The 14,272-nt window shown below is 37.2% G+C and overlaps 1 protein-coding gene across 3 annotated transcripts in view; it reads left to right on the forward strand.

Moving 5' to 3' along the window:
* Positions 1 to 14,272, forward strand: part of MTMR9 (myotubularin related protein 9) — a 135,966-nt gene that overhangs the window by 28,232 nt on the left and 93,462 nt on the right. For all 3 annotated transcript variants that reach the window (XM_023736748.1, XM_023736749.1, XM_004382203.3), the window contains one exon: positions 7,991 to 8,116. In XM_023736748.1, coding sequence (XP_023592516.1) covers positions 7,991 to 8,116 — 126 coding nt within the window. The remainder of the gene's footprint in view (positions 1 to 7,990; positions 8,117 to 14,272) is intronic.

Below are 14,272 nucleotides of genomic sequence, written 5' to 3' on the forward strand. Positions count from 1 at the left end.
GGAGGGACGGCGTGGTGCTTCTGCCTAGAGCGCCATTTTGCCGGAACTCCTCTTGTGTTGTTTTTAAAATGAGAATAGACAGAGGAACGACTGTTGTACTAAGTAAATGACGTGACATTTTTCTTTCTGCCTTTGCTAAATTTTATTATTGTGATTTAGGTGAAAGTTTACATAGCAGATTAGTTTCTCATTAAACATTTATTAATGTCACCAGTTTTGTGACATTGGTTGCCAAGCCTGCGGTATGTCAGCACTGTCCCCTTTTCCACTCCGGTTTGCCTGTTTCCATTCATATGGTTTCCCGTCCCTTCTTGCCTTCTTGTCTTTGCTTTTGGGATGGTGTGCCCATTAGTCTTGTGTATATGATAAACTATGAAGCACGTCCCTCGTGTGTTATTGTTGGCCCTATGGACCTGTCTAATCTTTGACTGAAGGGTAAACTTCAGGAGTGACTTCAGTACTAAGTTAAAAAGGTATCCAGGGGCCATACTCTCGGAGTTTCTCTCGTCTCTGTCAGACCAGAAAGCCTGGTCGTGTGTGTGTTTGTGTGTGTGTGAATTTGATTTTTGTTCTACTTTTTTCTCCCACTCTGTCCGGAACCCTCTATTGTAATCCCTGCCATAGCAGTTGGTGGTGGTAACTGGGCACCATCTAGTTGTTCTGGGCTCAGTCTGATGGCGGTGTGGTAGTTGTGGTCCATTAGCCCTTTGGACTAATCTTTCCCTTGTGTCTTTGGTCTTCTTCATTCTCCTTTGCTCCAGCCGGGATGGGACCAGTAGATGTATCTTAGATGGCTACTTGCAGGCTTTTAAGACCCCAGTTGCTACACACCAGTGTAGAACATTTTCTTTATAGACGATGTTATGCCAGTTGAGCAGAATGTTCCCTGAGACTACAGTCCCCAGCCCTCAGCCCAGTAGCTCGGTGTCTCAGGGTGTTCAGATGTGTCTGTGAAGCTTCTATGGCTTTGCCCTGATCAAGTTGTGCTGACTTCCCCAGTATTGTGTACTGTCTTACCCTTCACCCAAGTTACCACTTATCTACTATCTAGTTATTGTTTTTCCTTCCCCACCCCTCCCTTCCCTCGTAACCATCAAAGATTGTTTCTTTCTGTGTGTAAACATTTTCATGTGTTTTTTTAATAGTGGTCTCATACAGTATTTGTCCTTTTGTGATTGGCTTATTTCACTCAGCATAATCCCCTCCACATTCATCTATATTGTTAGATGTTTCGCAGATTCATCATTGTTCTTTGTTGTTGCATAGTATTCCATTGTGTGTATGTACCATAATTTGTATATGCATTCATCTGTTAATGGGCATTTAGGTTGTTTCCATCTTTTTGCTATTGAAAATAATGCTGCAGTGAACACGGGTTGCATACGTCTGTTCGTGTGACAACTGTTATTTCTCTAGGATAGATTCCTAGGAGTGGGATTGCTGGATCGTATGGTATTTGTATCTCTAGCTTTTTAAGGAAACACTATATCATTTTCCAAAATGGTTGTACCATTTTGTATTCCCACCAGCAGTGCGTAAGAGTTCCAGTCACCCCACAATCTCTCCAACAGTTGTTATTTTGTTTTTTTGACTTGTGCCAGTAAAGTTGGGAAGAGATTGTATCTCATTGTAGTTTTGATTTGCATTTCTCTAATGACTAGTGATCATGAGCATTTCCTCATGTGCCTGTTAGCTGCCTGGATGTCTTCTTTGGTGAAGTGTCTGTTCATATCCTTTGCCTATTTTTTAACTGGATTAGTATTGCTGCTTCTCTTTTTTGGTTGCTTGATGTATTTTTTTCCATCCTTTGATATTTAATATATTTATGTCTTTTGTCTAAGGTGTGTCTCTTATAGACAGCATATTGATGCGTCCTTTTTTTTTATTGTTGTACTTTAGATGAAGGTTTTCAGAACAAATAGTTTCTCATTAAACAGTACACATGTTGTTTTATGACAATGGTTAACAACCCCACGACATGTCAACACTGTCCGTTCTTAACCTTGGGTTCCCTGTTACTGGCTTTCCTGTCCCCTCCTGCCTTCTAGTCCTTGTCCCTGGACTGTTGTGCCCTATTAGTCTCGTTTTGTTTTATGGAGCTGTCTAATCTTTGGCTGAATGTTGAACCTTGGGAGTGACTTCACCAGTGAGCTAAAAGGGTGTCTGGGGGCCATACTCTCAGGGTTTCTCCAGTCTCTGTCAAGCCAGTAAATCTGGTCTTTTTTTGTGAGTTAGAATTTTGTTCTACATTTTTCTCCAGCTCTGTCCAGGACCCTCTGTTGTGATCCTGGTCAGAGCATTCAGTGGTAGTAAGCCAGACACCATTCTACTGGACTCAGTCTGGTGGAGGCTGTGATAGTTGTGGTCCATTAGTCCTTTGCACTAATCTTTTCCTTGTATCTTGTTTTCTTCATTCTCCCTTGCTCCTGAAGGGGTGAGACCAGTGGAGTATCTTAGATGGCTGCTCACGGGCTTTTAAGACCCCAGACGCTACTTACTAAGGTAGAATGTAGAACATTTTCTTTCTAAACTGTGTTATGCCAGTTGAGCTAGACGTTCTCCGAGACCATGGTCCCCACAGCCCTCCATGATGGGTCATTTTTTTAAAATTCATTCTGTCACACTCTCTTTATGGGTGCATTTAGGCCATTTACATTCATTATGATTATTGATAGGTATGAGTTTATTGCTGTCATTTTGTAGTGCTGTTTTTTTTGTGTGTGTGGTGCTGAGGTTTTCTTTGTTCCTTTTACTCTTCTGTGCTGAGTTCCTTTTGTTTGTGATTTTTTTTTTCATTTCTTTCATTATAGATTTTGTGTTTATTAAAACTGTGTTTTTCTTCCTTACTTTGATGAGTAGGTTTGTTAACTTTCTTTGTTGTTACCTTGAAATTTACCCGTATCTTCCTAAGATTGAACCAGTCTTTTATAACTTTATATCACCTTGCCTTCCTCTCTATTTTAAAGTTCTGTATCTATATCATGTATTCCCCCTTTTATTGTTTTGACATTGTTGTTATTTATAGATTGACATCTCTAGTTCCTTATTTTAAATCTTTTAGTTTTGTTTTATCCTGGAGAGTTCATTACCTAGGTCAGTATTTGGCTGATACTAACCTGTGTCCTAGATTCCAGTTGTTGTCTGATGTTGTTAGTTCTCTAACCAAAGGACTCCCTTTATAATTCTTAGAAGTTTGGTTTGGTTTTTACAAATTCCCTTAATTTCTGTTTATCTGGAAATGTCCTAATTTCACCATCATATTTGAGAGGGAGTTTTGCAGGCTATATTATTCATGGTTGGCAATTTATTTCTTTCAAGGTCTCACAGATATATCCTTCCACTGCCTTCTTGCCTGCATGGTTTCTGCCGAGTAATCAGAGCTAGATTTACTTCTTCCGCTTTGTACGTGACTTTTCGTTTTTCTCGAGCTGCTTTTAGGATTCTTTTTGGCTTTGTTTTTGGTGAGTGTGATTATGATATGCCTTGGTGACTTTCTTTTGGGGTCTGTTTTATGTAAGGTTCGTTGAGCTTCTTGGATACTCACTTTTTCTTCTTTCATGATATTAAGGAAGTTTTCTATCAGCAAATTTTCAATGATCCTCTCTGCTTTCCATTTCCTCCCTGTGTTCTGGATCTCGGATTATGGCAAATTTTTGCTCTTGGTTGTATCCCACATAGTTCTTAAGTTTTTTTTCTTTTAATTCTTCTCTCTGATTTTTCCTCAAAGTGGCATCCATATATTTGTGTTTAATTTCACTGATTTCTGTCCTCTGTGTTTCAGATTTGCTCCTAAAACCTTCTATTGTGTTGTCCATTTCTAAAATTTTGTGGTTTATCTTTTGGATTTCTAATTGCTGTTTTTGTATGATTTCTAATTGTTTTGTTTATTTTGACACTTTATTCTTGGATTATTTTCTTGAATTCTTCTATTGCTTTGTGTATTCCTTGATTTTGGCTGTTTTGGTCCATCTTGTCTGTGTTTTCCATGATTTTGTCTGTGTTTTCCTTGATCTCTTTCCTAATCTCTTGGAGAGCCCTGAATATTAGACTTTTGAATTCCCTATCGGATAGTGCCAGTGACTTTTTTTCTGTTGGAAGGTCAGCTGGTGCTTTATTCTGGTCGCTTACTGGAGCCAAATTGTCCTTTTTTTTTTGGTATGTTTTGATATTGTCTGCTGTCTCTGAGACATTTAGGTATTGTTTGTTTATTGATCGGAGGTTTGTTTGTCTTGTCCTGCTTTTTTTTTTTGGTTATGTCTAGGTGGATGGGCAGGCGTGCTTTGTTTTTGTTGCTTGCTCGCCTGTGGACACAATAATTCTCACCATCTTGTCCTGGTGTGCAGGTCTGGTCGCTCAGCTATGGTGCACCAGAGTGATGGGGTTGTAGGAGTATGCTCCTGTGGTTACCGGGTGAGAGGGTCTGCGCTTCTCCTTGAGTTGCAGGCAGCAAATGTGGTCTTACTTAGTCCTGTGTGTGTCCGCACCATACCATTATCTCCTGTTGGGAATTCCATGGAGATGTCTTTCTGTGTGCGTTGTTGTTGGCTATATTCCAAGATGGCAATGCTCAGTCATGCCGTTTGGTCAGGAAGCTCCACTCTGTATCTCTATTCCTTCTCTGTTTTCTTCAGTTTCTTCTCCTCAGTAACTTCCAATCTAATACTTTTTCCTTTCATTTAAGGTTAAGGGTTCTAGAATTGATGTTTGTATCTGTTTTACTTGTTTTTTTAGGTTTTTGTTGCAGCAGGATGGCTTAGTGCATCTGACTAGTCTGCCATCTTGGCCCTGCCTCCTGCCTTTGCTAAATTTTACTGAAGGAATGAGAAGATGAGCTGAATTGTTTTTCTTACCCATCTGTCATTTGGAAATAACACATAATATTGATTTGGCTTAGTTTGCTAACATGAGCAAGAAACTCATCATAGCTTCTAGACTGCTAAATTGAAAAAATACTATTTGGGCAGAGTAATGCTACTGACCTTCTTCAGTTGAGTATGCATTTTTTTACCTCGGTTGTACATTGGATTTTCGCAGACCAGTCTACATTTTTCTTCTTGTCTCTTTTGTAACCAGTGGCTTGTAAGATGTCTGGCCTAGGTGTTAAGATGTTGTCTGTCATGAAGCACAGTGGTGAAGAAAAAGGGAAAGCATATTAGCCCACTTGCTGATTGTGTTTACTTAGCTTCAGTAGTATTTTACGCTAATCAGTTGGTTAATTAGCTGTATACATTACATAAAGCTCTTTAAAAACCAACTCATTATATAGAAGTCCTTGGGGCTGAAAAAAAGCTGTAGAATTATGAGACCATCCTCATAAATTCATGTCAGAAAAGCAAATACCCTTTTGAGTGTTTTTATAGCACAATGAATACAAATAGAAAAACTTGGCTTCTGTCCTTTTCCTGGTATCCAGCCCCACTCCACTCCCCCTGCTTCTGCTACCCGTATATATTTTGAAATGGTTTTAGGAGTAAATAAGTGAATTTTTCATATACAGGGGCAGATTATCCAATAGGCAAAGTAAGCACAGTGCTTACCTTGCTTACCAGATCATCTTTAGTGAGCAATTTCACATGGGTTTTACCACATCAAAGATATAGTGAAACCCATGTGAAATTTGAAATTGTTCACTACAGAGTAGTAAGCATAAGTAAGCCTGTTCTTACCTTGCTTATTGGGTCATCGCCACTGTCAGGGATTGTAAATTTGAAAAGAGGCTTTGATTCTGTAAGAAGATGCTGTGGGGCTGGGAGAGAGACAGATGCCAGTCGTACCTAGAAGCAGAATCTTTGTGGTGGTGAAGAAATGTGAAATTGTTCAGTACAGATGATCTGGTAAGCACCATGCTTACCTTGCCTATTGGATAATCTGCCCCTGTTCATATAGTGTGAGGAGCCCTGGTGGCACAGTGGTTTAAACGCTCAGTCACTAACTGAAAGATTGGTGGTTCGAACCAACCAGGCATTACGTGGGAGAAAGATGTGGCAGTCTGCTTCCATAAAGATAACAGCCTAGAAACCTTACGAGACAGTTTGGTATGTTCTGTCCTGTACTCTGTTCCTTTGAGTCGGAATCAACTCGACAGCAATGGATTTGGTCCCATAGCATAGTAAAGCTATTCTTTGTGATCAAGAATTCATATACCCAAATATATTCGGCTGCCACAAATAGAATCCCTTTGAAAGAATAATTGACAAGTGCTCAGTTTTTTAATTGTATCAGGAAAACTGATGAAGCCTTTTTCTGCATTGTCTAAACTACCTTTTGAAGTTGCAGTGCTTTCAGTTCTTTCAGCATTAAAGGGTTTAAAGGAGAAGACTTACCTCTACTGACATAAAATATAATCATGACAGGTTGAAATAAGAGTTCCTGTTGCATGCCAGAGTAGTTGCTGCCTTGCACTTAAAATAATGCTTGTACTGACTGATGGCAGCTCTACCATTCCTACTTCTGTTTGATGTGATTGCAGCTGAAATCAATATAAATAAATGAGTAATGGATTATACAGCTATGCTTTTCCATATTTCCTGTTATATAAACTTTGGGGGAAGTCTTCATGATATATAGACAGATAGAAAAATAACTTGAGATGGAGATTTTTTGTTAAACTGGAGAACTACGTGTCCAGTCTATCATTTAGTAAGTCATAGGCCCAATCTTTTGTGAGCCTAATCCTACTGTGAACTACAGAGACCCATTGCTGTTGAGCTGATTCCAACTCAGAGTGACCCTACAGGACAGAGTAGAACCGCCCCATGGGGTCTCCAAGGAGCGACTGTTGGATCTGAACTGTCGACCTTTTGGTTAGCAGCCTAGCTCTTAACCACTGTGCTATCTGTGCGCTGAACTACAGAGAAGTAGCTTCATTCTGAGAGTTTTAGTATACAGTACTTAGAGTTGTCCTTCCCACCCCATATTAGCATAATTTTAGCTTCATCTCAGGTGAATAGCTCCATAATTAATGCCATTTAAATTATGCTATTTGATTTTGGTGCCCTTATTCCCAGCCATAGAGATGCTTTCCATAACGCCCCTGCCAGAAGAATGAATCTGCCAGGTGATGGAGGATGTTCTGTCTGTCTGCTCCTCCTGTCTAGTCAGGTTTTTCTGGTATTGTCTCCCAGAATCCAAGTGCTAAAGATGAATATAGTCTCATTTTGGGACCATAGAGTTATTGCCCTAGCTTGAAAATGGGTCAGTGTCATATAACAATATGATGATACATGACCATATGGCGTATCGCTACACAGAGGAAAGAAATGAACATTTATGGAGTTTCTACATATGTAGACCACATAATAGCTAATTTTTTTCTAGAGTTTATTATGTTCCAGGCAGTGTTATAATATATGTTATATATGTTATCTCTCTTAACTACCCAACAACCCTATGAGGTAGGAACTGTTATTTCCCCTCATTTTAGAATTGAGGAAATTGAGGGATAAAGCGATTAAATTTCTTAACCACTATTACACAGTTAGGATTTAGAATTTGAGTCTGGCAGTCTTAAACTTTATTACCCTTTTTATAGTTATAGCAGACACTGATTTTAAATCATTTGCATACATTTATATAGCTAATAAGTGGCTTTTGAGCGAAGGCCTTACCGACTACCCCAAAACTGTTTATTCTCTGATCCCCAGAAATATTTGGATGTTTTTATTAGATGTTATTGTTTCAAGAAGGAGTCATTTCATTTTTCTCCTAGCATAGGCATGCACCACATTTTTTCATTCTTTTATTCATTCAGCAAACACTTACTGAATGCATGTTATGTGCCTGATACCTTTTTAGATGCTGGAAGCAAGGAAGTTCACTTCAAATAAGACTATAATTGTATCTGGTGATAAGTAAAATGTTACAGAAGTATACTGGGTGCCCGTCATTATTACAACATATTTGTTTAATACCAATTGGTCAGTTAAAAAGTGTTTTGTTCATATGGTGGTATGTTCCTTTTTGGTTTACTTACTTTCTCTTTACCCCCTAGGCCTTGTCTACCCTGGACTCCATCACTCTGATGTACCCTTTCTTTTACCGGCCCATGTTTGAAGTGGTAGAAGATGGCTGGCATTCCTTCCTTCCTGAGCAAGAGTTTGAACTTTACTCTTCAGCTGTGAGTTAGCTTTTGAGAACTATGGGTAATGAGAAATACCTAGCACCTTATTTTAGTTTTGAAAATGATCACTTCCTCTTGAAGAATAATAAGGCAAAGTTGACTTATCCATGCCTAAAAAAGTATATACTGGCTGTTAGTGCTGCAGTCTTTGTTACTTAGCGGATAGGATTATCATAAGTTGGAATTGACTCAATGTCAACTGGTTTGGTTTGTTTAGGGTTTTTTTTTTTTTTTTTGATAATTTGTTCTCAGTGCTGCTGCTCAAATGATTTTATTCCAATGGATTTACTAATTATTGAGTAATACTTTTTTCTTTTTCAATTTTGAAAAATGACACTGATATAACATTACGGTCTGAGTAAAGATAGTCCTGGTATGTTATAAGTTAATTGTTTGGTGTTTTAAAAGTGTGTCCATAGAATAAGCTTTATGTGTAGTAATTAGGTTCTGAGACTGTCCAAAGCCCATTTAACCCACTGTGTGCCTAAGACACTACTAAAGAACCATTTACCACATGTGTTTCTATGGGATAATTTTTGTGTTTTTATAATTTGGGTTGCCAAGACCAGGTTACTAGAACCAGCTTTTGTTTCGCATCCTTCATCATTTTACTTCTTCCATCATACCTCTGTAAATGGGTACTGAAGGAATCAAGAAGTAATGACCAGGATACTGTGTGATTTAAAGAGCAAAGGTGCAGCAAAGTGAAAAAAGAAAGGGAATTTTACCTTCTTATATGTGGGGCATATTTTGGAGGGAAGTCAGAACTTGAAGGAAGCAAATGACAGGGTGAATTTCCTGTTTTAGGGACTTTGTCTTGAGGTCAGCCACAGTTGTGGCAGTAGTGGTACAGAAGAGATAAAATTTCAAGACAAAACGCACTTTCTCTCTGATAGAAACAACAAGGTAAAGGATCCTGGGGCAACGAGAGACACAGGAACCCCAGAAAGGAGAGAGCCAAAGAAGGGTGTCTTGGTTTCTTAGTACTACTGTAACAGAAATACCATAAGTGGGTGGCTTTAACAAACAAAAATTTATTTTCTCACAGGTTAGGAGGCTAGAAGTCAGAATTCAGGGTGCTGGCTCTAGGGGGAGGCTCTCACTCCATCTACTCTGAGGGAAAATCCTTGTCTCAGCTCCTCTAGCATTCTTCTCAGCATTCCTTGGAGATCTCCACGTAGCATTTATCTTTCCCCATTTGTACTTGCTTGCTTCCGTGCCTTGTCTGTTCCTTTTATATCTCAAAAGTGATTGGCTTAAGACACGTGTCTTAGTTATCTAGTGCTGCAGAAATACCAGAAATGGGTGGCTTTAAGAAACAGACATTTATTTTCTCACAGTTTAGGAGGCCACAAGTCCGAATTCAGGGTGCCAGCTCAAGAGGAAGGCTTTCTTTCTCTGTTGGCTCTGGAGGAAGGTCCTTGTTTTTTCAGCTTCTGCTTCCTGGTTCCTTGGAGATATCCTTGTGTCTTGGCATCTGTCATACCCCATCTCATCCTCTGATTCCTTGTTTAATCTCTTTTATATCACAGAAGAGAGCGACTCACTAACCCTGCCTCATTAACATAACAAAGACAACCCATTACCAAATGAGATTATAACTACAGGCATAGAGGTTAGGATTTACAACACATATTTTGGGGGGACACAATTCAATCCCTAACAGCTACACAGATGTGGCTCCATTAATATAGCAAAGAAAACCCTATTCCCAAATGGGGTCGCATCTGCATGTATAGAGGTTAGGATACCAACACATTTTAGGGGGACACGATTCAACCCATAACAAAGGGGAACCTCAAATTCTATATATAAAGTGCTCAAATCTCTGGCTGACTCTTGAACCATGTTTGCACGGGGCAGACTGAAAGCAGTCTGAACTAAGATCTGAGCTGCTGTGCACCAGAGGTGTTAATAGAGTTTACAGTTTAAGTCTAACCAAGTTAATTGTTTACTAAAACAACAAAAAACTTTAACACTCTTCAGAGAAGTATATCAGACAAAATAGACTTTAAGGCAGAAATCATAATGATATGGAAGGCTATTATATTACATCATAATAAAATATTTAGTTCACTAGAGGGTATAACATTCTTAAATGTACATGCCCTTGATAACATAGCTTTGATATATAGAAAGCAAAAATACACAAAACTGAATAAATTGATAAATTTGTTATTTTGTGGGCAATTTAAAAACACCTGTCAGTAATTAAAACACACAAAAATAATCGCAAGGTTCTTAACTATTTAAATAATGCAATTAACAACCAACTAGAAATTTATAATCCTATGCTCAACAATTTGTAATATCCTTTTGTTATTATATTTAATCATGGACAGAACATTTAGGAAGATAAACTTATGTATTGAGCAAGTCTCAATAAATTTCAGAGAATTACTATCCCTAAGTGTAGGTAGGCGTTAGGAGGATAGACTTTGGACTGGGCTACCTGGTTTGAATCAAAGCTCCACCACTCACTGTGAGATCTAGGGCAAGTTAACATTTCTATCCCTTAGTTTCTTCATTTGTAATTTGAGGATGATAATAATAGCAACCTTATGGGGTTGCAATGAGGATTGAGTAAGTTTTTCCTTGGAAAGCCCTGAGAACAGTACATGGCAAATTGTAAACTTATACTTGGCGAATAGTATAAACTTACTAGCCATATACTATTCTTATGGCTTTTTATTATTTTATTTATTATTGCTGCTAGTTTTTTTTATCATTATTTTCTGACCTCACAGCGATTAAGTTTGAATTCATTAACAAAAAGAACTTAAAAATAAACTCCATATATTTAGAAATTAAAAACATACTTGAGAAATGGAATCATAATGGAAATTAAGAAAAATACTTTGATCTGAATGAACAATTATGAAAATACTAAATGTCAAAACTTTTAGGATACAGTTAAAAACAGTGTTCAGAAAGGAATATGACATATTCATGATTACATATGTTTATATTATATGATATATTCAAATAATGTCTGGAAATTAATGAACCAAAGCACCTAATCTAAGACACTAAAACAGAAATATCAAAATAAAGATAATGTAAGTAGAAAGAAAAAAATAATAAAGATAACAGCAAGAGTTAATGAACAAGAAAACAGATATGTAGTAGATCAGATAAAGCCAAACTGACCAACCTCTGGCGACACTAATTGAGAAATTAAAGAAGCAAGTAATATTCTGAATGAAAATGGGGACACAACTACAGATTCAGAAGAAATAAAAATAATAATAATTAAATATTATGAACAACTTTATGCCACTCAATTTGAAAGCTTCAAAATAGGCAAATTCTTAGAAAAATGTATCATCAAAATTGATTTAAAATTAAATAGAAAACCTGGGTAATCTTATAGCCATTAAAGAATAATTGTCTCATAAAGAAAACATCAGGCTTAAGTGAGTTTTCCAAAAAAGTTCACCAAAACCCTCAGGAAACATAATTTCAATCTTACATAAGTTCTTTGAGGCATTATAAAAAGAAGAAATTTCTCCCCAGCTCATTCTTTGAGGTCAGTATAACCTTAAAAACCAAAACCATACAAATTTAAGAGAAGAATTACTGACCTTTCTTACTTGTGAACATAAATTGAGAAAATTCTAAACAACCAAATCCAGAAGTACATAAAAAAGATAATATTACTTAACCAAGTTGGGATTATCCCAGAAATGCAGAAGTGGCTTAGCATTAGAAGATCTGTAGATATAAGTTAGCATTTAACTTATTAAAGGGGAAAAAAAATAACAGAGGAGAAAAGAACATTTGATAAAATTAAATATTTATTTTTGATAAAAAACTCAGCATTAATGGATTAGAAGGGAACTTCTTTAATTTAATAAAGCATATCTACCAAAAAACGTACAACAAATCTTACATCTGTCATTCCTATTAAGATCAAGAGTAAGACAAGGATACTCATCATTAATCCTTTTCATCATTGTACTAAAGGTCATAGCTAGCTCAGTAAGACAGAAGGAAAAATAAAAGGTATAAAGAAGTAAAATTGCCGTTATTGATTATATGCTCATTTACATAGGAACTGAAAGAATTTTGAAAGAATTTTCAGATTTTAGGCATTTCTCTACACTAACCACAATTTTGGAGTGATACAGTTAAAATGCAACCAAAAAATATAAGGTTCCTGGGAATATAGCTAAGAAAAGATATTCAGGATCTTTATTCAGATATTTATAAGACTTCATAAAAAATAACTAAAGAAAGTTTAAGTAAATGGAGAGACACTATATTCACGGATAGGGAGACTGAACATTGTAAAGCTATAATTTTCTCCCAATTGATCTATAGAGTCAATGCAATCTTATTAAATTCCCTGTGGGGTTTTTCATGGAATTTGATAAAAGTTACATGGAAGAGCAAAGTGCCAGAAGGAGCTAAGGTACTCTTGAAGAACAAAAAGGGGAGGAAGGAACTTACCCTAGTAGCTATCAAGCTTTCTTTAAAAGCTATTGTAGCTACTACAAACAAACCAGTGGAACAGAATAGAGAGTCCTATACATATGGAAAGGAGCCGTGGTTGCACAGTGGTTAAATGCTCGGCTGCTAACGGAAAGGTCAGTGGTTCGAACTCACCAGCCACTCCACAGGAGGAAGATGTGGAAATCTGCTTCCATAAAGATTACAGCCTTCGAAATCCTATGAGGGTAGCTTTACTCTGTTCTATAGGGTTGCTATGAGTTGCAGTCGACTCAATGGCAATGGGTTTGGTTTGGGGTTATACATACGGAAATATATATAAGATAGAAGTAACACTGCATATCAGTGAAAAATCATATATCATCGTTAGAGTAGGCAATCAATAAATAATACTTTATAATGAAAAAAATCAAGAAATAATAGTATATTATCTTATTTAGAATTTGGGGAGTAAACAAAAAGCAAGAGTTGAAAGTGGTTGCCTCTGGGGAAAGGCAATTGGGATGGTAAGCAGGAAACAGGGAACTATCTTCTTTTTTTGTAATGAATCTTTTAGAAACTATCTTGTTAAATTGTTAACATGAATAATTTTGAAAAGTGAAACTTAAATAAATTAAGAAAATATATTTTATAGAATTTTTTTTTTATTACTCTTGTTTTATGGTGCATCTAACTAACATACTTCAGTTGTCTTCCTAGTATTATACAACCCATAGCCAGCACTCATCTGTTGGTTTGTTGTATTGTGGTGGCTCGTGTGTTGCTGTGATGCTAGAAGTTAAGCCACCGGTATGTCAAATACCAGCAGGGTCACCCTTGGTAGACAGGTTTCAGTAGAGCTTCCAGACTAAAAGAGACTAGGAAGAAGGACCACGGGGTCTATTTCTGAAAAAATTGGCCAGTGAAAACCTCATGAATAGCAGTGGAACATGTCCGATATAGTGCCGGAAGATGAGCCCCTCAGGTTAAAAGGCACTGAAAATACAACTGAGGAAGATCTGCTTCCTCAAAGTAGAATCGACCTTAATGACATAGATGCAGTAAAGTTTTTGGGCCTTCATTTGCTGATGTGGCATGACACAAAATGAGAAGAAACAGCTACAAATATCCATTAATAATTGGAACATGGAATGTAGGAAGTATGAATCTAGGAAAATTGAAAGTCATCAAAAATGAAATGGAAGGCATAAACATCAATGTCCTAGGCATTAGTGAGCTGTGGAAAGAGACGACGGAAGAGCTCAATATCAGTCGTAACAAGGCCAGGGGTGACTGGAACAGACCATCAATTGCGCAAATACAAGGGCACGTTGAAGCAGAAGAAACCTAGAGCAAGTCCATGAGAACCAAAATACGACCTTGAGTATATCCCACCTGAATTTAGAGACCATCTCAAGAACAGATTTGACGTGTTAAACACTAACAACTGAAGGCCAGATGAGTTGTGGAATGACATCAAGGACATCATAGATGAAGAAAGCAAGAGGTCATTAGAAAGGAAAGAAAGAAAAGACCAAAATGGATGTTAGAAGAGAATCTGAAAGTTGCTCTTGAACATAGAGTAGCTAAAACAAACAGACAAAATAATGACATAAAAGAGCTGAATGGAAGATTTCAAAAGGACAGCTTGAGAAGACAAAGTATTATAATGAAATGTGCAAAGACCTGGAGTTAGAAAACCAAAAGGAAAGAACACATTTG

Source organism: Trichechus manatus, unplaced genomic scaffold (genome assembly GCF_000243295.1).
Source record: "Trichechus manatus latirostris isolate Lorelei unplaced genomic scaffold, TriManLat1.0 scaffold00091, whole genome shotgun sequence".
Classification (NCBI taxonomy): domain Eukaryota; kingdom Metazoa; phylum Chordata; class Mammalia; order Sirenia; family Trichechidae; genus Trichechus; species Trichechus manatus.